Source organism: Eleutherodactylus coqui, chromosome 6 (assembly GCF_035609145.1).
Source record: "Eleutherodactylus coqui strain aEleCoq1 chromosome 6, aEleCoq1.hap1, whole genome shotgun sequence".
In the NCBI taxonomy this organism is placed as follows: Eukaryota; Metazoa; Chordata; class Amphibia; order Anura; family Eleutherodactylidae; genus Eleutherodactylus; species Eleutherodactylus coqui.
This window is the reverse complement of record NC_089842.1, coordinates 203,419,898-203,442,864: the sequence shown is the minus strand read 5'-3', so window position 1 is coordinate 203,442,864 and position 22,967 is coordinate 203,419,898. Positions and strand designations below refer to the sequence as shown.

General features: G+C 43.4%; 1 protein-coding gene across 5 annotated transcripts in view; it reads right to left on the bottom strand.

Moving 5' to 3' along the window:
- SEC23A (SEC23 homolog A, COPII coat complex component) overlaps positions 1 to 22,920 on the bottom strand; it is a 189,538-nt gene extending 166,618 nt beyond the window's left edge. For 2 of the 5 annotated variants that reach the window (XM_066608622.1, XM_066608626.1), the window contains exons 1-6: positions 22,759 to 22,792; positions 11,928 to 12,169; positions 8,311 to 8,368; positions 6,718 to 6,804; positions 1,794 to 2,030; positions 668 to 747 (exon numbers count right to left, since the gene is read on the bottom strand). In XM_066608622.1, the coding sequence (XP_066464719.1) occupies positions 668 to 747; positions 1,794 to 2,030; positions 6,718 to 6,804; positions 8,311 to 8,368; positions 11,928 to 12,148 (683 nt within the window). In that variant the 5' untranslated portion in view covers positions 12,149 to 12,169; positions 22,759 to 22,792. The other 3 variants (XM_066608625.1, XM_066608623.1, XM_066608624.1) reach the window with 3 other exon arrangements.
- Positions 22,921 to 22,967: the final 47 nt, after the last annotated feature.

Below are 22,967 nucleotides of genomic sequence, written 5' to 3'. Positions count from 1 at the left end.
TGTCGCGCTCCGGCAGGCTGTCGCTCCCTCCTGGTCCCCGGCAGAGCATTGCTTTCTGAATGCGGGGCTTGAAATCCCCGCCTCCAGAAAGCTAATACACACGCCGTCAGCCAGCTACAGCCATTCAATGGCATCATTGAATGGCTGTGATTGGCTAAAACACACGTGGCTTCAGCCAATCACACTATTCAATGACATCATTGAATGGGTGTGATTGCTAACACACGTGCGCCTTCAGCCAATCACAGCCATTCAATGATGTCATTGAATGGCTGTAACTGGCTGACGGCGTGTGTATTAGCTTTCTGGAGGCGGGGATTTCAAGCCCCGCACTCAGAAAGCAATGCTCTGCCGGGGACCAGGAGGGAGCGACAGCCTGCCGGAGCGCGACAGAACGCTGGGGGAGGTGAGTACTGAATTTTTTTTTGACACTTTTTTTGTATTACCGGCATATAAGACGACCCCCGACTTCAGAGCAGATTTTTCGGGGTTCAAAAGTCGTCTTATACGCCGGTATATACGGTAATGTTTTCTGTGTTTGGCAATTTTTCCGCATAGAATGCAGAATTCTAAAAGAATAAATTTAGCTGTTAGTCATGCCCCCAATAAACCTTTGGTTAGAGAGGGGTAAATAAATGTGTGTGTGTGTGTATATATATTTATATACCTATTAGAAGGAGGAGGTTGTTGAACTTGAGGTCCACGTCCTGGCTGCGCAGCAGAAACTTTTGTAAGGGATAACATTTCCTGAAATAAAGTAGTGCATGATTACATACAGGTACGGTAATTAAAGCCTACCTAACGTTTCAGAATAAGCTGTCATGTGTATAAGAGGAGCAACACTATTTCTGACATTATATGTCAGCCTACAAAGGTGTAAAGTGGTGATAAATGTAGAATATATCTGATTTTCAATTCTCTCAGAACTGGTGAAAGGAAACAAGCTTTTGTGCTGCCTTGCACACACTGTGCAGAGAAGACTGCAGATTTTGCTCTCTGTCTGTAACACACACAAAAACATCACCATGTAGGACAGTGTACCACAGTACTGAGCAGTGCAAAAATGAATAGCAGAAAATAACAACTACTAGCTCTATAGCACGTCTGTGTGTGTGTCTGCTTTTCTCCTCAACCTCCCTTCTGCTCTCATAGACTTCAATGAGCAGGCTAACTCATCCCTCTCCTATCCTTTCTGTTCTCCATCTTACCGACTTAATTAACAGCAGACAATGGACAATAAATTAGGAGGAAGTGGCCAACACTTTAGAGGCAGTTTTCAGCACAATCTCTGAATTTTAGGTAAAGTGATTTTCACTTTTGTTAGTTGTCACAATGGCTATTATATAAAAGTTACAACAAATTCTCGCAGCGGGATCCGACCCGGCCATCTGCAGGCGGCCTTATAAATGATTTATTGTATATTTATTAATGGGTAATTTGTTATATTAACTACAAGTACGACTTTTGTATTTAAACATGTTTTTTATGCTCTTGTGATGTCCAAGCTTTGCTAATGACCAGTTATGGTTCAAAATTTTCTCCCATTTTAACTTTGTATCTACGCTATATGAGTAAGAACAAACAAATTCGAAACATATAAGCAGGAATGACTTTTTCCCATTTTTTTGACATGTCTGTAGTTTTCAAATTTTTTGCTTTAGTTTTTTTGTGTAAAATTTGGATTTACCTGGTAATTTTACATTTCATGCCATCCAGTACCTTGTACATTGTTCTTCAACTCTAATAAAAAGCAATTACGAATTAAAAACAATTATAGATCATTTATAACTCACCTGTAACTGTTTAGCAGTAAGATCTTTTGTTCCACGGAAGACATAGCTCTTGGAAATGCCTTCACACCCTAGTTCATGCACGTGAATCATTCGTCCAAAGGTGATGAGCCCCACCAAGGCTGTAGGAGGCAGCAGGCTTAGAGACATCTGCATCGACTCCTTCAGGGCCTGAAGGTCTTCATCGTCCATACATGTGTCCACGACATAAAGAAAGATCAGTGGCATCTGAGGACCCCGCTGTGGAGGAAAGAAAAATTACACAATTCAACCGATCGCCATGAAACTTTGGGAAGTTGTTGAGTACACTCCTGGGAAGATTATAGGCATAGTACAACTATCCTATGATAAACTGCGTGCGTGCGAGCATCGTCAACAGTTACGGGTGTCCCCCCCCCACGTAGATCGTTCGATTTCCATCATTGCCACCAATTCTCTCACTTCCCAAATTTCAAGTTTCTATGACATTGAAAGTGAGAGAATTAGATTCCGTACGTAAAATTTGGAATCTAATTTTCTCACTTCCCAATGTCATAGAAACTTGAAATTTGCCACGAGCATTGATTATGTCATAAATAGGAAAAGGTAATGGGTCCCAACTCGATTATTTAATTCTAAATGCCAAAGAATTAGCGTCCACATTTTATGTACGGAATCTAATTGTCTCACTTCCCAATGTCATAGAAACTTGAAATTTGGCACGAGCATTGATTATGTCATAAATAGGAAAAGCTAATGGGTCCCAACTCGATTATTTAATTCTAAATGCCAAAGAATTAGCGTCCACATTTTATGTACGGAATCTAATTGTCTCACTTCCCAATGTCATAGAAACTTGAAATTTGGCACGAGCATTGATTATGTCAAAAATAGGAAAAGCTAATGGGTCCCAACTCCATTTTTCAATTCTAAGCGCAAAAGAATCAGCGTCCAAATTTTACGTACAGAATCTAATTCTCTCACTTCCCGATGTAATTTGGCACGAGCATTGATTATGTCATAAATAGGAAAAGTTAATGAGTCCCAACCCGATTATTCAATTCTAAGCGCCAAAGAATTAGCGTCCAAATTTTACGTACGGAATCTAATTATCTCACTTTCCAATGTCATAGAAACTTGAAATTTGGCACGAGCATTGATTATGTCATAAATAGGAAACGCTAATGGGTCCCAACTCGATTATTTAATTCTAAGCGCCAAAGAATTAGCGTCCAAATTTTACGTACGGAATCTAATTTTCTCACTTCCCAATGTCATAGAAACTTGAAAGCTGTGCTGTGATTGGTTGATACTTCTTATAGTACTCAGGTTACATGAAAGCTGTGCTGTGATTGGTTGCTATATATTATACCGCTGAGGTAAAATGAATGCTGCGCTGTGATTGGTTGCTATTTTTTATATTGCTGAGGCAGAATAAAAGTTGCGCTGTGATTCGTTGTTATTTCTCTTTCTGCTGAGGTAACATGAAAGCTGCTCTGTGATTGGGTGTTATATATTATACTGCTGAGGTAACATGAAAGCTGCGCTGTGATTGGCTGTTATATATTATAAAGCTGAGGTAACATATAAGCTGTGCTGCGATTGGTTGTTATCTAGATATATAAAAACGAATGTATGTATGTATGTCTGTCTTCGCAGCAACGCGCGACGGGTAAGCTAGTGATTATAAAAGTCTCCTCACTCACCGTCTTGGTGCTCTCCCTAAGGAGTGATGTTACCCTTCCTGACCCACATCTGTAGGCCTCTCCCTAGCCAAGCCAGGATCCTTCTGTACAATGATGAGGGGCAAAAACCCCAAAACAGCTGTCTGTGTATGCTTTCTGGCTTGGTTTTCAATTACCAATCATTGCTCTGAAGACCTGCATATAGGGTCAATCATTAATTTGAAGGACTGCTGCCATCAAATAGGTGGTGATCTTCCTTATTTGCATATTACCCAGAGGAGCATGGACAACCTTATAAAGTCTCCTCACTCATCATCTTGCTGCTCTCCCTAAGGAGTGATGTTAACCCTTCCGACCATCAAGAAGTGACATGTCATGTTTTTTGTGGATTTTGATGATTGAAAGGGCAAATTCCACATGCAGATCCGTGTGAAAATCAGTGTCAATAAGATGCAGATTTTAGGGGCTAAATTCACCTGGAATCTTTCCACAGTGAATTCCACTGTGTAAACATACCCCAAGAGTCAGCATCATCATGATCAAATTTTATTCCCTTCCCGGAGAACAAACAGCGAGGTTTCGGCTAAAGGTAAGCCTTTCTCAAGCATGAAAACATGTCACCACCAGCTTAAAAACATAATATGCAAATACCAAAATCAGAGAACACAAATCATTCATAAACTCATTCCTTTAAACTACCAAATGTGTTATGACCAGTTCCTTTTATTCATATATATATTATATATATATAGACCCTTCACAGATCGGACCTAACTAAAATTAAACTTTATTTATATTCTTTAAAATACATAAAGGGCACACACATAAAACAAAAGACAGTACTGACCAATACGAAAAGTGTCAGAAACAAATATTTGATTAACCACAGGACATAAGTCACAAACGAACACTAAGAAGTATGAATTGGGATGCACTTATCGTACAGACGCAGCTCACTCAGCCAGAAATGAATCCTCTTTATTAGTTATTTGGGAAAGGCTGATAGTCGAGCTTTCTGTGGAGTGTACCCAATTGTCTCCTAACAATGATATTTCGAAGATAGACTAAATAGTCATATTCTTCAAGGATTATTCTATTAGTATACTCTGCCGGGTAGTAATTATGCCAACCCGGTAATTCTAAATATCTAATTCATATGAGTAGTATATTTTTCTACTCGTGGTTTATGTTAACTTTCTATCTTATTCTAAGAGTAATATATTTTTCAACTCATGGTATATGTTACTCAACGCGTTTCTCCGCCGATGTATGGCGGGTAATCAGGAGTTTGAGAAAATAGAGATGTTATTTGTAGTTCTAAGAATTTCACTTGTTTTAGTGTAAGAATAGTAAAATCAAGTTAGTAACCAGTGAATGTCAGAGGGTCAAGGGTAATGATCTAGATTACTAATGATCGTACTCCTAGATAGATAAGATTGAGGATTAAACTTGTAAGTCACCCTAATGACCTGTAATATAGGCTGGATAGATAGACAAAGATATGCTATTAGATGATATAGGCCAATGGCATAGGCACACTATGACGTATACTTGTCATAGATTTAGCAGAGTAACCGCCTAAAATAGCGTAAAATAGCTCAACACGTGATGATAAATTGTATTGGGCTAAAGAAAGGAGAAATCGGTTGCTGCTTAATAATACCGTTAGTGTTCCCCTGTCTAGGATGATCGCAACGCTGACCTAAATTTATTATGAACAACGTATTTGACCAGGGGAAAATTAGATTAACTAGATAGATGTATCTGTCAGATAGTAGTCAATAGCATGTCAATAGTTAATGGCTTCTCGTTATGCTTGACCCTATCTAACAGTGGTTAGTGGTATATAGTAGTGCATGCTCAGGCCATGTATGCTATGGTTTGGATATAGTTAAGTCAAATAGCATATCATTGGTTAGTGACTTATCATTATGCTTGCCCCAATATAGCAGTAGTTAGTGGCATATAGTTAGGCCTCCTTCCCATGAACGGATTTTCGCCACGTAATTCGCGGCGGACATCCGCTGCGTTGCCCGCTGCTATTAGGTTCTATTGAACCTAATAGCTCAGGGCACACGGTGCGGAATTCCACCGCGGAATTTCGCACCGTGAAATCTCCCGTCCTCACCCGCAGCATGCTCTATTTGCCGCGGATGTACGCGCGGACAGCTTCCATTGCAGTCAATGGAAGCCGCCCGTTCACGCTATCTTCCGCTGTAGCACAGCGGAAGATAGCGTGAAAACGCTTCGCCGCCTACCGCCGCCGCGGGTCCTTGGGGGGGCGCCGTGACGGGCTTCGCCGCGGAATATTCCGCGGCGGAGCCCGTCACGGCCGTGTGCAGCCGGCCTAATACATACTCAAGCCAATCAATGGTTACTGGCATCTCATTGTGCATGCTATGGTTTGAAGATAGTCAAGTCAGAGCCTTTTCTATTTCACTAGCATCTAAGAGTATATGCCGCCGTAGCTAAGTCAAAGCGTTGTCTATTTGATTAGCATTTAGAAATAATTGTGGCTATCCAGTGTAATCTAAGTTTGCCTGGTAGAAATAAACTAATAGATGCAGAGATGTTAACGCAGAGACATAGCCTCTGGCCTTGATGGACACAACAAGATGCCTGGGGGTGACACAATCCCAAAGGTGTTTTGGGTGTGCCAGAGGTCCTTTATGTGGCGGGGGGGGGGAGGGGAGAAAGAAGGCTTTTCATAGAAAGCCTAAGGCCTCCTGTCCATGGGCGTTATGAAGATGCCTGGGGGTGACAATCCCAAAAGGTGTTTTGGGTGTGCCAGAGGTCCTGTATGTGGCAGGAGGACAGGGGAGAAAGAAGTGCATCCTATTGTGTCCAATCCAACCGAACTGACAAAGGGGTGCGTCCCCGAAATCCGTTTTCAATTGCTGGTTTTTATCTTGTGAAGTAATAAAAAAGAAGTGCCTTCACTATCACATATTGGATCTTTTATCTTCTAGTAGCTTAGAGGGTTGCGCCCCCCACACCATTTTTTTTCCACATTCTACAGCCTGGAAATAGACCGAGCGGGGTGAACGGAGGTGCAGGAACCTGGGATGGGCGAGTACAGAAGTTTTTATTGTTTTTAAACATTGGCAGCCTTTTTAAAAAAAGAATAAAGCTGAAAACCCCTTTAACATTATAGATAGAGACATCTAAAGATTGTGTGCAATGGCTGAACTGAAATAACTGTATAAAAAGGTAAGCATCAAAAATTTTGAGTATTACAGGTACTATTTACAAAACCATGTTACCTGAACCACATATTCAATGCTGGAAAACTGTGGAAGGAGTTCTGCAGGCTGGTTCATTTCGGAAATTCCGGCATACGTTGGTGGAAACTGGAGAAAAAAAAACATATTTACTGTAGTGGGCTGAGCTGGAATAAATTTAAAAACATTAAAAAACTTTCTTTTGCAACAGAAAAAATACAGGCCAGGATTTTACCGTGCTTTCCCCAAAATAAGACCCTGTCTTATATTAAATTTCACCCCCAAAAGAGGCACTAGGCCTTATTTTCGGAGAATGTTTTATTATACTTACCTAGCAGGCTCTGTCCAGGTTTCTCCCGCTGCTCTCCGGAAATCCGACATGCTGAGCAATGGCATTGATCGGCTATTTCATAAGTCCCACCTCCACAACATGATGGCTGTGATTGGTACTTTGACTGCTGCTCAGCCAATCAATGTAGAGCTCGATCAACCAATCACAGCCATCGCATTGGTTGATTGAACGCTGTATTGATTGGTTCTCGAGCGCTGCTAAGCCGATCGGAGCCATCGCTTCCTGGAGGTGGGATTTATGAATCCCGTTACCAGAAGTGATCTTCTGTGGGTGAGCAAGGACTAAATTTCACCTTCTTGGTGGCTAGCGTTGAACATGGCCAATGTTGCCTCTTTTAAAAGCCATTTTATTTCTTGTTTGGGCTTACTTAAAAACTTTCATAGAAAGCCTAAGGCCTCCTGTCCACGGGCGATATGTCACTGCGTTATCCGTGCCGATAATCCGGCCGCGGGTAACGCAGTGAACGCTTCCCATAGACTTTACTATGGAAAGAGCAGCCTGACGTCCACGAGCGGAGAATCATAACAATTCTCCGCTCGTGGGATTCAAATCGTGGCATGCTGCGATGTGCCGTGATTCTCTGCGGTGAGCCTATCTATCCGACAGGCTCATCGCGGAGACCTGTCAGTTCTCCCTCCTGCTCCCCCGCGGCGGAAAATCCCTAGCGATATTCCATCACGGCTGTGGACAGGCAGCCTAAACCTTGCTTAAGTATTATGTGACTAAGCGGTTGTACCTAGCTCCTTTCTTTTGTCCAAGGGAACTGTCTTTACCAGACTGTTCTTGTATTCTGGTGGATTACCTACCACATTGCGTTCTACAAGCTGTCTCTGAAGATCCCTATCAATAATATAAACTGTACTCAGCTCACCATATCCAGGCAATTGTATTCCAGCTGTAACCCATCAGTATTGCACATCCAGTTTATCTTAGCCAGTTGCCTCTAAACCTGCTACCAGACAGCACAACTTCTCAATCGCCACTTCATTCAAGTGATTCCTCACATTTACAAGGCAAATGCCTTTCATGGGAAACACCTTTAAAGGAGAACTCTAGGCACAACTGATACATTGTGTCATGTCCAGTTTAGGACCTATGGTGTGGTACGTGACACAGATTCTTTTTGGGGCTCTTGAACTCCATCTGTCAACCTCCATCTTCTTATAACCTGCACTAGACATAGAGTAATATAGCAGATTTACTCCAAGCAGTTCGTTTAGTATTGGAATGTGGACCGCATATCAGAAAAGGTTGTGCGCAAAACTTTTTCCAACTATTCTCACCTGATTTCGCTGGTAACAGAAATTGCAAGCCCAGAGCTTTGCCCGATAATCCACTTGACTGAAAAATAAATGTAGGTGCAAAATTGCATGATCAATATGGCAAAATGGATTTTACTTTATCGCAATAGACAAAAGTAAAAAGTTTGGTGCAGAGTTAAGGTGCGTTTAGACATAACGATTATTGTTCCAGAAATCGTTAAAACGAAAGAAAGTGAACGATAATTGTTTGGTTTAAACGTGAGCCACTGAACAAACAACCAACGGGAATCATTCACTTTTGGTTCATCACTCAGTTTAAGCAGGCATAGAAATCATTGCTACCTCGTTCACTTCTCGCTGTGTTTAAACACTCATAGGAATGTGAAACAAGTGAACAATTCTTAAAGGGGGTCTGTCATTAGAAAAAAAAATCCTTACCTATTCCTCCCCAGGCAGTCTTCTTACCACATCTTCTCCTCACCAATCTTCTCCTAGCTCCTCCAGTTCCCCGGGTCACCTCACCTGCAGCCGGCCGGATCTTCTTCTTCCTATGACGTTACGTCCATTCTCGGCAATCTCCTTCCTGCAGGTCAGTGTACGCTACGCTACGTCTAGCAGGAAATGCCAAGTCCTATGCCAGGTTATTGCCACGAGTAAGCATGCGCGTTGTCTCTCGGCAATAGCAGATAAACACTTGCAGCGAAAACGGCGTGCATGCGCATTCTCGGCAATAGCTCGGCATTCCCTGCTAGACAATGAGCTAGCCATTCCCCGCTAGGCCCTAGTGACATAGCGTACAAGGACTTGCAGGAAGGAGACTGTTGAGAATGGGTGCTACATAATAGGAAGAGGAGGATCCGGGCCGGCTGGAGGTGAGGTGACCCGGGTGACTGAAGGAACCAGGAGATGATTGTGGAGGGGAAGGGGGGGGGGGGGGGAGAAGATGCGGTAAGAAGACTGCCTGGGGAGGAATATGTAAGTATAGAATTTTTTTTTCTTCTAATAACAGAACCCCTTTAACGATGATCTGCTTGTGCAAACAAGTCAGCGGTGACATTACTCGCTCGTTCAAACAAGAATCCGCTCATGTACAAGAGCTATTCGCCAGTAGAGCAAAATGTTAAACCAAGTAATCTTGTAGATAAGGTATGATAGCTTTTAATGGCAAACAAAAAAAGAATGTTACAGCAAACTTTCGAATCTATCGATTATTAATCACCCATTTAACAAGACAGATCCAATGAATCAAATATAGACATGCACATTAAAGGACATCTTGCTGCCCATCGAAGTTCCAGGGATTGAGATATGTGTCTTTACCAATGGTGAAGTAGTTTTGCATAAGGATTAATTTAGTGAGTTCTAGCACAGCCTCAGAGGCAGTCCTATTAGTTCCAAGGTAGCAGATGTAGCAGATGTTTAGTCCATGCGATCTTGGATCATCACATCCAAAGTGGCTGGGATGGTGACATTTGGTAGGTGACCTATGGTTGACAGTTTGTTCAGTAGGTCAGTGGTGTCCTGTAGGTGAATGGCCGTGTTCCTTACTAGGTGCTTAAAGGCAGAGTAAGTAAAAAAAATTCCAGGGGTTCAGTAAAATAATACACTATAACTGAAACCACTTACGTCTGGAGGGCTTCTTCTGCCTTCAAGTTTCCTTACTCACTGGCTTATATCAGCCATTGAGTAAGGAAACTTGAGGGCAGAAGACGCTCTACACTGCTAGATGTTCTGGAAGGACGAAGGGTTCCTGGAAGCGGAAAGTAATCTAACTTCAATTCTAACCCAGACCAAGGTGTGACAGCTGCCCCTTCATAGGAGAGGCTGTGTCACACCAGGTGAGTAGTCTTCTGTTAGAAGATTTTATTTTTGGTTGTCGTTTTTGGATCCCTGGAGTGACCATTTTTTAATGGTCGGCAAAATGGCACCACAATACGCCAACCTTTTCATGGCAAGTGACTTCCTGGCAACCTGTTCCATCTAACCGTTGGCCTATGTCTGCTACACTGATGACATTGTAATCATCTGGACCAACTCTGAACAAGAACTAACAAAATACCATGAAAGATTCAACGCATTTCATCCCACCATAAACCTGGCATTGAGCTACAAAAATTAGCATTTTGCCTCAGTTTTTTTGTGTTTTTTTTAACGCTTTTTTTCTGTGAAGTCAAAAGCATGTGCAACTTATTGAACGCGTCGTTACGGACGCCACAATACCAAATATGTGGGATTTTAATATTTTTTTACCTTTTTTAATGCTAATATGAGAAAAAGCATTAAAAAAAAGGGTTTTTACATTTTTCTTTTTTGTTCATTTTTATCATTTTTTTTTTTTTTTTTACACAATGTGTGTCCCTCTAGGGCACTTATAATCGCTGTGATAAGGCATTGCAGGGCTACTGCCCTGCAATGCCTTATTGTTTATACAGCGATCGCAGGCTATGGCAATACAGGACGTCAGTATCTGGCGACCTGTTGCCACGGCAACCAGCCGGGCTCTCTGCCATTATATTGCGAGAGCCCGGTGACGTCATAGAGGGAGCGCGCTCCCTCTGTGAACCCCTCCCATGCTGCGATCTACATAGATCGCGGCAGGGAAGGGGTTAACAGCAGGGGGGGGGCATCCCTGCTGTTGCAGCCAGAGTCCGGCTATGACTGACAGCCGGCTCCTGCTGCAGGATAGCGCGAGATCATAAGTGATCTCGAGCTATCCCCAGGACGTAAGTTTACGCCCTGTTGCGGGAAGTACCCTGCTGCCAGGACGTAAAATTACGCCCTGGAGCGGGAAGGGGTTAAAAGGCAAATACAAATTGAAGCAATTCTAAACTACACTATGTACAATGCATTTGGAAAGTCTTCAGATCCTTTAACTTTTTTTTTTTTTTGCACTTTGTTATGTTGTGGCCTTGTGCCAATTAAAGAAAGTCAGATTCTCCCCATTATTCTGGACTCCTTTCCTGATAATAACATGAAAACTGAATGTTAGAAATCTTTGTAAAGATGCTTCAACTAAGTACAGGGTGTGAATCCTTAGCGCATGTCAGCGCAAAATGCTATTTTTACATATTATATTTTACTGAGGAGATGCTCCTTTCTGGCCACTCTGCCATGAAGCCCATATTGGTAAAATTCCCCTTACATATACCGTTTACATCATGTTAGGGTGTAAAATTCCATCCTGATCCCAAATACTGCTATTAGAACAAATCCCTGGATCAACGTTCAATCTCAAAAGTCTAGTAACTATAACTTGTGAACTTATTTCTTTCAAGAAAGACATGCAGACCACTTTTATCAAAGTTAGCAGCTCATGCCTGTGCCATGTAGAAAAGAAGAGCACTGACCAACGAAACGGCATATCGGTCTGCAATTTTTCTACACAGCAGATGATTTGCAGTATGGGGACGAATGATCGTTACTACTGCTATCATTGGTCAGTCCTTGTATACACAAGGACCGGCTAACAAAATTGATGTACATTTGTTTGGCAAGCATTTTTAGGCTCACATAAATGAGCTGATGGGCTAATTGTTGGGACATTTACATGACACAATAATTAGGTGGATGAACTTCATGCCTGATCATCAGATTATGTAAAATACCCCCAATCCAGTAAAAACAATAGGAAAACTTACCAGAGAGGATTTAGAACAGCTCGGCAAGTAGTTCTGCTACATAGGACAGGCTCATATTGTATTGGGGGCAGATCTGGCCTCTCCTTTAGTGCAGTGAAGAGGGCAGCTACTGGAACCACCATGCGGGTGGCCTCTAGGCGACTTGATGGCCACACATTCCAACTGAAACGAACTCCATCCCTATCTTCATTCTGCTGAATAAACTCCAAAAAGGTTGTCATGGTGATGTGTTCGCAAGAAACCTAAAACAAATGAATAAACGTTCAATTGTTTTTGAACAGACAATTTTGGAACTTTGTAAATACAAGGGTCTTCAAATTTTATGAAAAGCATAATTACATTCATTGGTAATTTGAGTTTCAGGAACCCATGACAACACCAAGTAGAGGGGGAATAAGCTGACCACTGGACAGGAACAGACTAAAGCAAGTTAGGAAAAAAAAATAAAAAAAAGCCAGCGCCAGGCCATGACAGGAAAGGTGGGTCTACTCTATTCTTTTATTTTAAGCCAAGCTCAGAGACAAATTAATCAGTCTGTGAAAAAGGCAGGCAATGATCCCACGGAGCAGGAAAGAAAGAACCCGAGTCGAAGTTCTGAGATACTGTAAATAGAAAATCCTCTCAATGCACAAAATGTACATGAGAAAATTACATGTGTGAATACACCCTTACAGACGAGAAGCCAGAAATTTACAATAATTCTTTAACCTCACTACATATTTTTTGCCATTAACAACAGTGAAGAAGACTCATGTATCAGCAACTACTATCCTCTCTTTCCAATCTCCAAAGCGGCAATTGGTGGGTTGTATCGTATGGCAACACTCAGCTCAACTTGTTGAGTCAAGAAATTTGTCCCCATCCCCTAACTTGCTGAACAAAACAAAGGCACCAGGTCCTTCCATATGGTAACCCCTTTATTTCCAATTAACTCCCAGCAATTTGTTTTTTTCCACAATAATGACCGTAACATACCTTGGAGCTTGTAGAAATACCTTAAGGGTATTCATATTAGTGAGTTCTGAAGGATATAAAGTAACTGCGGCATCAGGATCATTTTAATGAGGTAACCACGACCAATCAATGCCAGCACCAGGCATTAGCTTCCTGTGGAAGTTCTCAGTGAGATAACCACAAGACCATTGAACTCCTTAGGCCTCCTTCAAACGAGCGACACGGCATTGCGGCGGGAAAATCGTAGCCATATTGCATCGCTGTACTGTGCGATATCGCCGTGTCTTCTCGCGGCAATACCGCAACTTTGAAGCGACTTTGTAGCACCACATGCAAGGATTTTCGGGGGCGGGGCCTGAAACATAAGCCCTTCCCTCGAAAATATACCCTAACTGCAGAAATGTAAAAAAAAAAAAAGCATGCATCACCTAAACCCGCTGTCCGTGGCTCGGCTGCAGCTTCTCCTTGCTTGATGAATGGCTATGATTGGCTACGCATTAGCGAATCACAACCAGTGCTTCCAGGAGGCGGGGATTTTCAATCTCCAGCCAGAAGGTGATGAAGGAGAATAACGCCGGGGACCTGGGGAGAAGATGCGGATGGACTGACGGAGAAGTGATGTATGTGTGTTTTGTTTTTTTTCTTTCTTGCAGCCAGGGCTCAGAATAGGGCTTTAATAGTAGGATTTTCGTGCAATGCAATGCAACAGAGAGGAAGGCTCCATAGGGAAACACGGGCTACAAAACATCACGAGTCGCGTGCATATTGTCGGACCTGCAAGGTTTGTGTGTTGGGTCGTCGCATGCTACAAAACATCGCATGTGTAAAGTAACCCAAAGAAAAGCATGGTCTTCACATACATGCGATTTGTAGAATTGTAGCAACGCGACAAAATTGCGCGACTTTGTCGCTCATGTGAAGGTGGCCTTAACCACCTTGAGATGGATTCCACCAATCTGAAAACAAGAAGGAAGTGAATCTAAGCCAAGAAGGACTGATTTACCCCAAATACTACTCAGGCAAGAGCCCCTTTCAAAAATTCTGTTATTACAGACATTATACGGATAAGAGATTTCTCAACATCACCTATAAAAAGCAACATATCAGCTGCAAAGAGAGATATGTGTTCCTCTCCCTGCCAACCTAGGAAGGGAGAGGAGGGGTGACAGGATTAGCCCTAACTGGTTTCCCCGCCCAATGCAAACCAGGGGGACAATCTGCCATTAATTCACACCCTAACCCTTGGTCAAGTGTACAATAATTTTACCCAAGCTATAAAGCCAGGTCCAAATCCCTTACTATAAGGGCAGCCCATAAATATTCCCACTCGACCCTGTCAAAAGCTTTACAACATAAGCAGATAAGCTTCAGTTAAAGGTCCAAGGAGACTAGCAACATTGCAGGTACCTTTTAACAAATTTAGGCTGCATGCATGCAGTCAGGTATACTTAAACCCATTCATGCAAAAGGGGAAGCCCTTTCAAGTTTGCTATGGGGCCCCAAGACCCTTCTAGCTACGCCTCTGGTGGGTTCTCCCCATTTTGGGTCCATGGGCCTGCATTATTAGTAACCACTGTAGCACCAGTGGAGAGTGCATGCTGTACTTGCGGTCTATCAGTGTCCTCCCCAACATCTACCACCTGGTCATCAGCAGTGCTCAACAGATCGTTGGATGTTGCATCTAAGGGCTTTTTTACACAGGCTTAGGCTTTTTTACGTTTTCTTGCCGGCGCCATAAAATCGTGTGAAAGAACTATTTTCTGCCAGGGTAATTAGCGTTTTCTCACTCATTCACACGACCGTGAGCGTGGCTTAAATTCTCTAAATTGACTTCTAATGCCTACAGAGGCACCTGTAAGCTTTTCGCAGCGCTGGCAACTGCGCTGCAACAATGCCTACCCCTCCCTTTTTCCCAGCTCATATAGGCGTCTATGGGACTTGTCGACATATATTGGCCAAAAAATAGACTGAGAACTATCTTTTTGCCCAACGTATATGCGTTGGTGCGTACTTAGGTCGCGTATATTCCATTTTTCACGGTTCTATGTTTTTAGGCACCGCATATTTGCCCATGTGAACGGATGCATTGGGATCCAATGCTTCACATCAGTAGCGTATATAGAGCCGGGCGTGAAAATGCGGCGTATATGCGCCCGTGTGAAAGAGCCCTAAGGCTGCAAAGGCATTTTTGACCGATACACGAGTATAATTTTCTAGATTCGTGGCTTCATTCAGTCTATGACCCCAGCATCATGTTGCATTGCTGGTATGACTATGCGAATCCTCTGTGCAACACAAAGGTTGTTCTCCTAAATCACTAACCCATCTGCTCACCCTCTCTATTCTCCAGTAACTAGCTGTGGGGGACATCTCTCCTAGCCCTGGTCCACCTTCTATTTCTTCTAACTCTAACCCCTTAATGACCAACCTATTTTAGGTCCTAATGACCAACCAATTTTTCAGCTTTTTTCATTGTCGCATTCCTTGTGCAATACCTTTTTACTTTTTCAATTGGCATAGCTATATGAGGGCTTGTTTTTTACAAGACAATTTTTATTTTATATGGCATCCTTTTAACCCCTTAAAGGGGTTGTCCCGCGAAAGCAAGTGGGGGTATACACTTCTGTATGGCCATATTAATGCACTTTGTAATATACATCGTGCATTAAATATGAGCCATACAGAAGTTATTCACTTACCTGTTCCGTTGCTAGCGTCCTCGTCTCCATGGTGCCGTCTAATTTCAGCGTCTAATCGCCCGATTAGACGCGCTTGCGCAGTCCGGTCTTCTCCCTTTTGAATGGGTCCGCTCGTGCCGGAGAGCTGCTCCTTGTAGCTCCGCCCCGTCACGTGTGCCGATTCCAGCCAATGAGGAGGCTGGAATCGGCAATGGAACGCACAGAGCCCACGGTGCACCATGGGAGAAGACCTGCAGTCCACCGTGGGTGAAGATCCCGGCGGCCATCTTCGCAAGGTAAGTAAGAAGTCACCGGAGCGCGGGGATTCGGGTAAGTACTATCCGTTTTTTTTTTTTAAAGCCCTGCATCGGGTTTGTCTCGCGCCGAACGGGGGGGCTATTGAAAAAAAAAAAACCGTTTCGGCGCGGGAAAACCCCTTTAAGGACCAGGCTGCCACAATACCTCTACAGCCCCACCTATTGAAGGCAGCATTCCTACAGGTCAATGTCAGAATTTTCAACAAGCCTACAACAATGACTGGGAATATACGCCAAAGTCAGAATCTTCTCCATAAGGAAAAGATAAATCATACACAGACATATGCATACATTTCCCAGAGGAGTATGGATGGTCTTGTAGGTCTCCCTGAAGGATAAACTATACCCTTTCTGACTCACATCAAAGACCTCTCACCCAGCCAAGCCAGCAAACCTACTGCACACTGATGAGGGGCAAAACCCAGAAACAGCTGTCTATGCATGGTTTATCTTTTTCTTGGCATGCATTTGAACCGAGTCATTTCTGCAGCATGTACAAGGCAAGTATCATTCAGGTGAACAGAGCAGTCGCAGAAATTCTGCAGTAAATCTGCTGCATGTGTATATATGCCCTATAAAGCCACTGTGCCTCACAGCCGACAGACGGACAAGGAAAGTTCCAGGGTCTGAGGAAACATTCAGCGTAACCCAGCTGCTGATAATAACTACCTGTAATACTGATCCCCTAGGAACATGACTCTGGAGAGAGTAACGGTAACCGTACATGATAGATGCAACCTCCAGGCATGGTGTCAACTGCTTCTTTACTATGTCACTCCATACTACTGGTCATGCTTACTGTAAAGCAATCCGGCATAGAAAGACAAAAATGATATGCGTCTATGAGTGATTAAGATCCCCTCGTTCTGTCGCTTCAAGTTGGTTAGAGGCACAAGTAAATCACTATTATAAAAATATATCCTAAAGCTGGTTTCTTATTCAGCAGTTTCTTATCCACAATAAATCTAGTTTGGTTTTTCCCTTGTGCTTAGGAGAACTTATTTTAAACACAAATTATATTACAGGGAGGCACCCCGAGGTGAGCACAGTTAAAAGGGGCATAAAAAAGGGAGTACAAAAAGGCATTAATGTGCGCACCTAGAATGTGATAGGGTTCAGTGCGATAGCGGCACTGATCTACAATTGAGTCTAGTCTAGTCCAAACTGGTTCTGGGCATGAGTGTTAGCATCGAAGTAAGCATAAGGTCCCTTTTTACTTATTTAAATAAGTAACTGGTGTTTTCAAAGGGTTTCATGAGCTTGGGCAACTGTTCTCACACAGAGGATGATGCCCAGCATCAGGAACAACTGAGTCTAGCCTGGCCCAAAGCAGTTCTGGGCATGCTTAGTTACTGGTGATTTTGAAGGGTTAAAAGAGTTTGGGCCACTCATCCTCGACTGCAATCAAACACAAGGTGATGCCCCACATCAAATATAGTTACGTTTGTGTCAATCCCTTGTCAAACAGTCCAATCACATGTGATGGAGGGAGGGCGCTGCATGGATTTTTGTTTCTATGAAAATTTGAATACAGTAATGTAGCCATATAATCTCTATTATAAGTCAATGCAACCTTTTACACTAATGGTTGCCATTGTGCAATCCTATTGGCTGCTATATGACCCGCGTTATCATGCGACCTGTGCCACCCAGCAGTCAGTCGTCAGCACGCATGTAGCTTCCCATTATTAATCTGGTCTTTAAATATTGCCGCACTGGCTCACAGCATCCTGTGCGTCCCATATTCTCCTCCCTATGTGCCTTGTTGTTGCTTTTTCTAGTACTGTCTGAGGCACCAGAATTTAGGTCCTCAGAAAAAAGGGGGAGGAGAATGCAGGACGCACTGGATATCGTGGACCTGTGCAGAGATATGTTAGGAGGAGATTAATGAGCTGAAGGTACAAAGTAGGGCATTACGATTAGTGGAGTGCTGCTGACAGAGGGACCACAGGAAGATGACTGTTGCCTTATGTGGGCACCCATGGACCACTATTTCTTGGTGAGGGCACCTATGGACCACTATTTCTTGGTGAAGGCACCCATGGACCACTATTTCTTGGTGAGGGCACCCATGGACCACTATTTCTTGGTGAGGGCACCCAGGGACCACTATTTCTTGGTGAGGGCACCCAGGGACCACTATTTCTTCGTGGGGGCACGCAGGGACCACTATTTCTTGGTGGGGGCACCCAGGGACCACTATTTCTTCGTGGGGGCACCCAGGGACCACTATTTCTTCGTGGGGGCACCCAGGGACCACTAATTCTTCGTGGGGGCACCCAGGGACCACTAATTCTTCGTGGGGGCACCCAGGGACCACTAATTCTTCGTGGGGGCACCCAGGGACCACTATTTCCTGGTAAGGGCATAAGAGGGGCCACTCTGTTATGCACTATTTCCTTGGTGGGGCACAAGTGGGGTTTATTGCTTTTAGGAACAAAGTAGGCATTATTATTGTGTTAGGGCACAAACAGGGCCGCTATTACTGTGGAGCATAAAGAGGGCATTACAATATTTGTGGGAGCGCAAATAAAGAATGTTTACTGTAGACAGTTGTCTCACGGTGGGGACACAAATGGGGTGTAATAATTGTGTGGGGGCACAAAGGAAGTATTATTTTGTGGTGGGGTCAGAGCTGAGCTGTTATATTTAATTTAGATTTTTTTCCCCTTCCTCTGGATCAACATTAGGGGGTGAATGGCCGTACATACCATGTTACTAGGTTAATGCACATTTTATCTAACCATAGTCCCCTGCACACAGGCGGAAATTCCGCAGCGGGATTTCCAGCAGAATTTCCGCCCATGGCTGCTTCCATAGGACTGCATTAGAAAACGCAATCCTAGGCAGACGGACGCGATTTGTCCGCCTGAAATCACACGCGGAAAACTAATCGCGGCATGTTCTATTTCTGCGCGGTTCTCGCAGAGGCCGCACAGAAATGTCAGCGATGACAGGCTGCTCCTCTCTGCGCATGCAACGCCTGGCCGGCAGCCGGCACACAGCGCAGAGAGAAGACGCTGGGAGCGGGTGAGCCACAGGCCGCTGTAGGGGCACGGGACCGAATTCTTGCAGCGGGATGCGACCCGGACGTCTGCAGGCGGCCTATATTTGATGCAGGGCATTACCCTCTGTATGCTAATAGAGTTAGATAAGCGGCCCAAACACATTCCAATAGGTTTTCTAGCCTTTTTTTTTTTTTATTGTTGACCAACCCTTAAAAATTATCAACTTTTTTCCCCTTACATAAAGTTTTAAATACTGAAGAAATAAAAAGAACAAAAAGAAACTATACATAATTACACTGCATTCGTAACAACCTGCACTATAAGACTACTACAGGAAGTAGTCCTGGATATTTATGAGCAGACGCTAGTCTTTCCCTCCAGCCACTGATTGACTGCAGTCTGCTTATTACTGTGCAGAGAGAGATAGAACTGCCAGCCATTGGCTGGAGTGGATGTGGCGAGCCTGCAGCTCATGAATATCGAGGACTAGTTCTGTGTCTGGATGCTGTTGATAATATGCAAGTTTTTCGAAAACTACTACGCAGATACATCACTGTAATCAGTGTGACAGGTGCTACTTTATGGTGCGCTCAGTGAGAATTACAAAAAGACTAGTAATTATTAGGACATTCTAGTACCAGTATTTCTGGTGGCACACACACTCACGGTAGCTTGATTACCACACAAGACACACACAGCTTGGCTCCTCCCACTGCAGTGACATCACCACAGGTCCCTCAGCCCACCGGATCTCTGTGGTGGCAGGTCGGTGTGTTCTGCCAGGACTGCAGAGTTGTAGGAAATTATAGTACCAGTGTTTCTGGCGGCACAAAGTGTCACACAGCTCTGCTACATGGTTGTATTCTCATTTTGTTATTTTTGCCCTCCCCTTCCAAGAGCCCTAACCGTGTTGTTCTTCTGTCGGTCAGACTCTGTGTTTTATATATGTTGATATGTTGTGTCCCACACAAGGCGTCACCAGGGGGCGCGGAGCGATGATGGTACCGGGGTGGAGCATAAGTATCACTCACTCACACACATCCATGCATGCATGCATACATAGTCAAGTGGTCATTATTAGTTTGATAACTAATTTAATTCTTAAAGGGAATCTGTGATTATGTCACTAAAGGGTTACAAATGATTCACTTAAAGCAATTGGGTTATATGTCAAATATATTTACTCGAAAAAAAAATTGCATATACGGGGGGGGGGGGGGGGGCAGTTTTACTGGTTCAGTAGTGAAAAAGCTCCTTTAACCTCTTCACGCTACGGGATGTACAGTTATGTCCTACAGCTGCAGGATATGTAAGGAGGGAGATTGCAGAGCAGTCTCACTCCATACATCGCGGCTGCCAGCTGTTTCTTACAGCCGGCAGCCACCCGCAGCAGCTCCAATAAGTCAAGCGGCTGATCGGAGCTGTTAACCACTTTAATGCCGCTGTAAATTCTGACAGTAGCTTTTAAAACACCAGAACCGATGTTCGGGGGTCCCGTGTGGCCCCATCGTGACAGCTGGGGACCTTCTGAAAGGCGCCACAGCTGTCATAGCAGAATGCCTATCAAGCCATGCCTATGGTATGGAACTACAACGGAAAGTAAAATAAATAGAGATGAGCGAACGTACTCGGATAAGCACTACTCGTCCGAGTAATGTGCCTTATCCGAGTACCGCTGTGCTCGTCCTGAAAGATTCGGGGCGCTCCGCTGCTGACAGGTGAGTCGCAGCGGGGAGCGGGGCAGAGCGGGCGGGAGAGAAGGAGAGAAAGATCTCCCCTCCGTTCCTCCCGGCTCTCCCCTGCAGCTCCCCGCTCCGCAGCGCGTCCCGAATCTTTAGGGACGAGCGGGGAGATACTCGGATAAAGCACATTACTCGGACGAGTAGTGCTTTACCGAGTACGTTCGCTCATCTCTAAAAATAAACAAAATGACCCTTCGCACAATTATGTCGATGGATAATGAATAATTAAAGAAGATGACGGCAGAAATTTTAAAAATTAAATATCTTTGAGAGAAAAATAAAAAAGTAGCAGAGCAAAAAAAACCCTATATATGTTTTGTATCGTAGTAATTGTACTGACCCATAGAAATCAATGGGAGCCGAGCCTGCAGTTAAAAGCGCCAGCTACTAGAGGTCGGTGCAGAGACTTCCCCTCCAACCTGTGTTATTGCGTCACTAACAGCATGTGCCCGCTCAGCTGATTGGTCAGGGTTCCGAGTGACGGACCCCAGCCGATCAACTATTAATGACCTATCCTGATGATAGGTCATCAATAGTATTTTATTGGAAAACCGCTAACTGCATCACTGAACCAGGATCTCCAGCTGTGCTTGCAAAAAATACTTATAATCACTTATTCTGTACATTAAAAAAAAATTGTATATGTGTGCGGTGATTCTTTAACTTCTTAACAACACAGGGCATACAGTTACGTCCTTTGCCGGACGGAGGTAAATTGAGGAATAGTAAGGGGGGGGGGGGGGGGGGGGGGAGAAACCCCCTCCATACAAAGCGTGCAAGGGCTATTTCTTACGGCTGACAGCTGTGAACAGCTTTCAAGCTGATTGTGGCATTTAACCCTTTAAATGCTGCCATCAATTCGTTAAGATCTCAGGGTGGCATTTGGTTGGAATGGCAGCCAGAAGTCTTCTAAAAGCCACCGACATAGCCGGGCTGGATAGAATGCCTGTCAGATCGCGGTAGAATGTAATATTATGGTTATGTCATGCTGAAGGAGTGATAAAACAATTGCAAGTTTAGGTCACCTATGGGAACTAAGGAAAAGAAGAAAAAAAAAAAAAAAAAAAAAAAACTTATCAGTTTTAAAAGGGGAAGTTTAAAAAAAACAAGAACCTTTTTCCATATCTCAAATTCAAAAAAACCATATTTGATATTGCTGCGTCCGTAAAAGTCCGATCTATCAAAGTAATGTATTACATATCCCGCATGATGAATGCCGTCAGAAAAAAAAAAAACACGTCAGAATGGCGCAGTTTTTTTGATCACACTGTCGACAAAAAAAAAAAAAAAATGTAATAAGAAGCTATGAAAGAGTCATATATACTTCAAAATATGACCAATAGAAAATTACTAAATATCCTGCAAAAAAAAAAAAAGAAAAAAAGAGCCCTCGCACAACTATGTTGACAAAAAAAAACAAACCTTTTCTGACAGCCATAATTTAAATTTTTTCCAGAGTTTTTTTTTGCTGTACTACTTTTAAAAAATGAAATACCATTGGTACGGTACTGACCACAGGATAAAGTTATCGCATCCGTTTTGTTACACAAGTCCCTTCCAAAGATGGCTGAATTCCGTTTTGTTTTTTTTTTCCATTTCACTCCACTTGGAATTTTTAAAAATACAATTCATCCCGCAATAAAAAAAAGCCCCAGACAAATATATTGATAGATAAATTAAAATATAGTGATGCGAGGAGAAAAAAAAGCTGAAAATAAAATAAGTAAAAAGATGGTTCAATCTGACTCTCGGTTGAATCCAATAACGGCCATTGTTGAACAAAGAATTTTTATTTCTTTATGCCTTTTTTATTTACCTGCTTCCCCCTCGGCGCGACTCCCTGTAATATAATTACCAACCATCAGTTATTGCACAACGAATAAAAAGGCATTTTTGGGGGACGAGAAACTTCTGGAGAAGAACCCAACTTAACCCCAAATTAGAAATGGAATAAAAGAAGTCAATACATAAAAACACAACTTTGTATCAAATGACAAGAAACAATGTCTGCAGTTTGTGTGATTAGTGGGCAGCTGAGATCTCCCTGCGGCTGCGGCCGGTAGCCCAGGACTCCCAGAGGATGCGTTATCACCTGCACTTACCGTGCCACCTCACCGCTCGCACCCACTTACCTCCCAGCTCCCGCTACAGCTCTCAGCGGCTACCCGCGCACCTCACGACGTCACCAATATGGCGGCGCCCAGTGCCACGTCAAGTAGCTGACAGCTGCAGTTGCAGTTTACCCCCCCAGACCCCTCTTTAATCCATACACAACTGTTCAAGCTTCTAGAGAACAAGTGACACCATAAAACCCGCAAACTTGCTGCTACTTGTAGTCCTC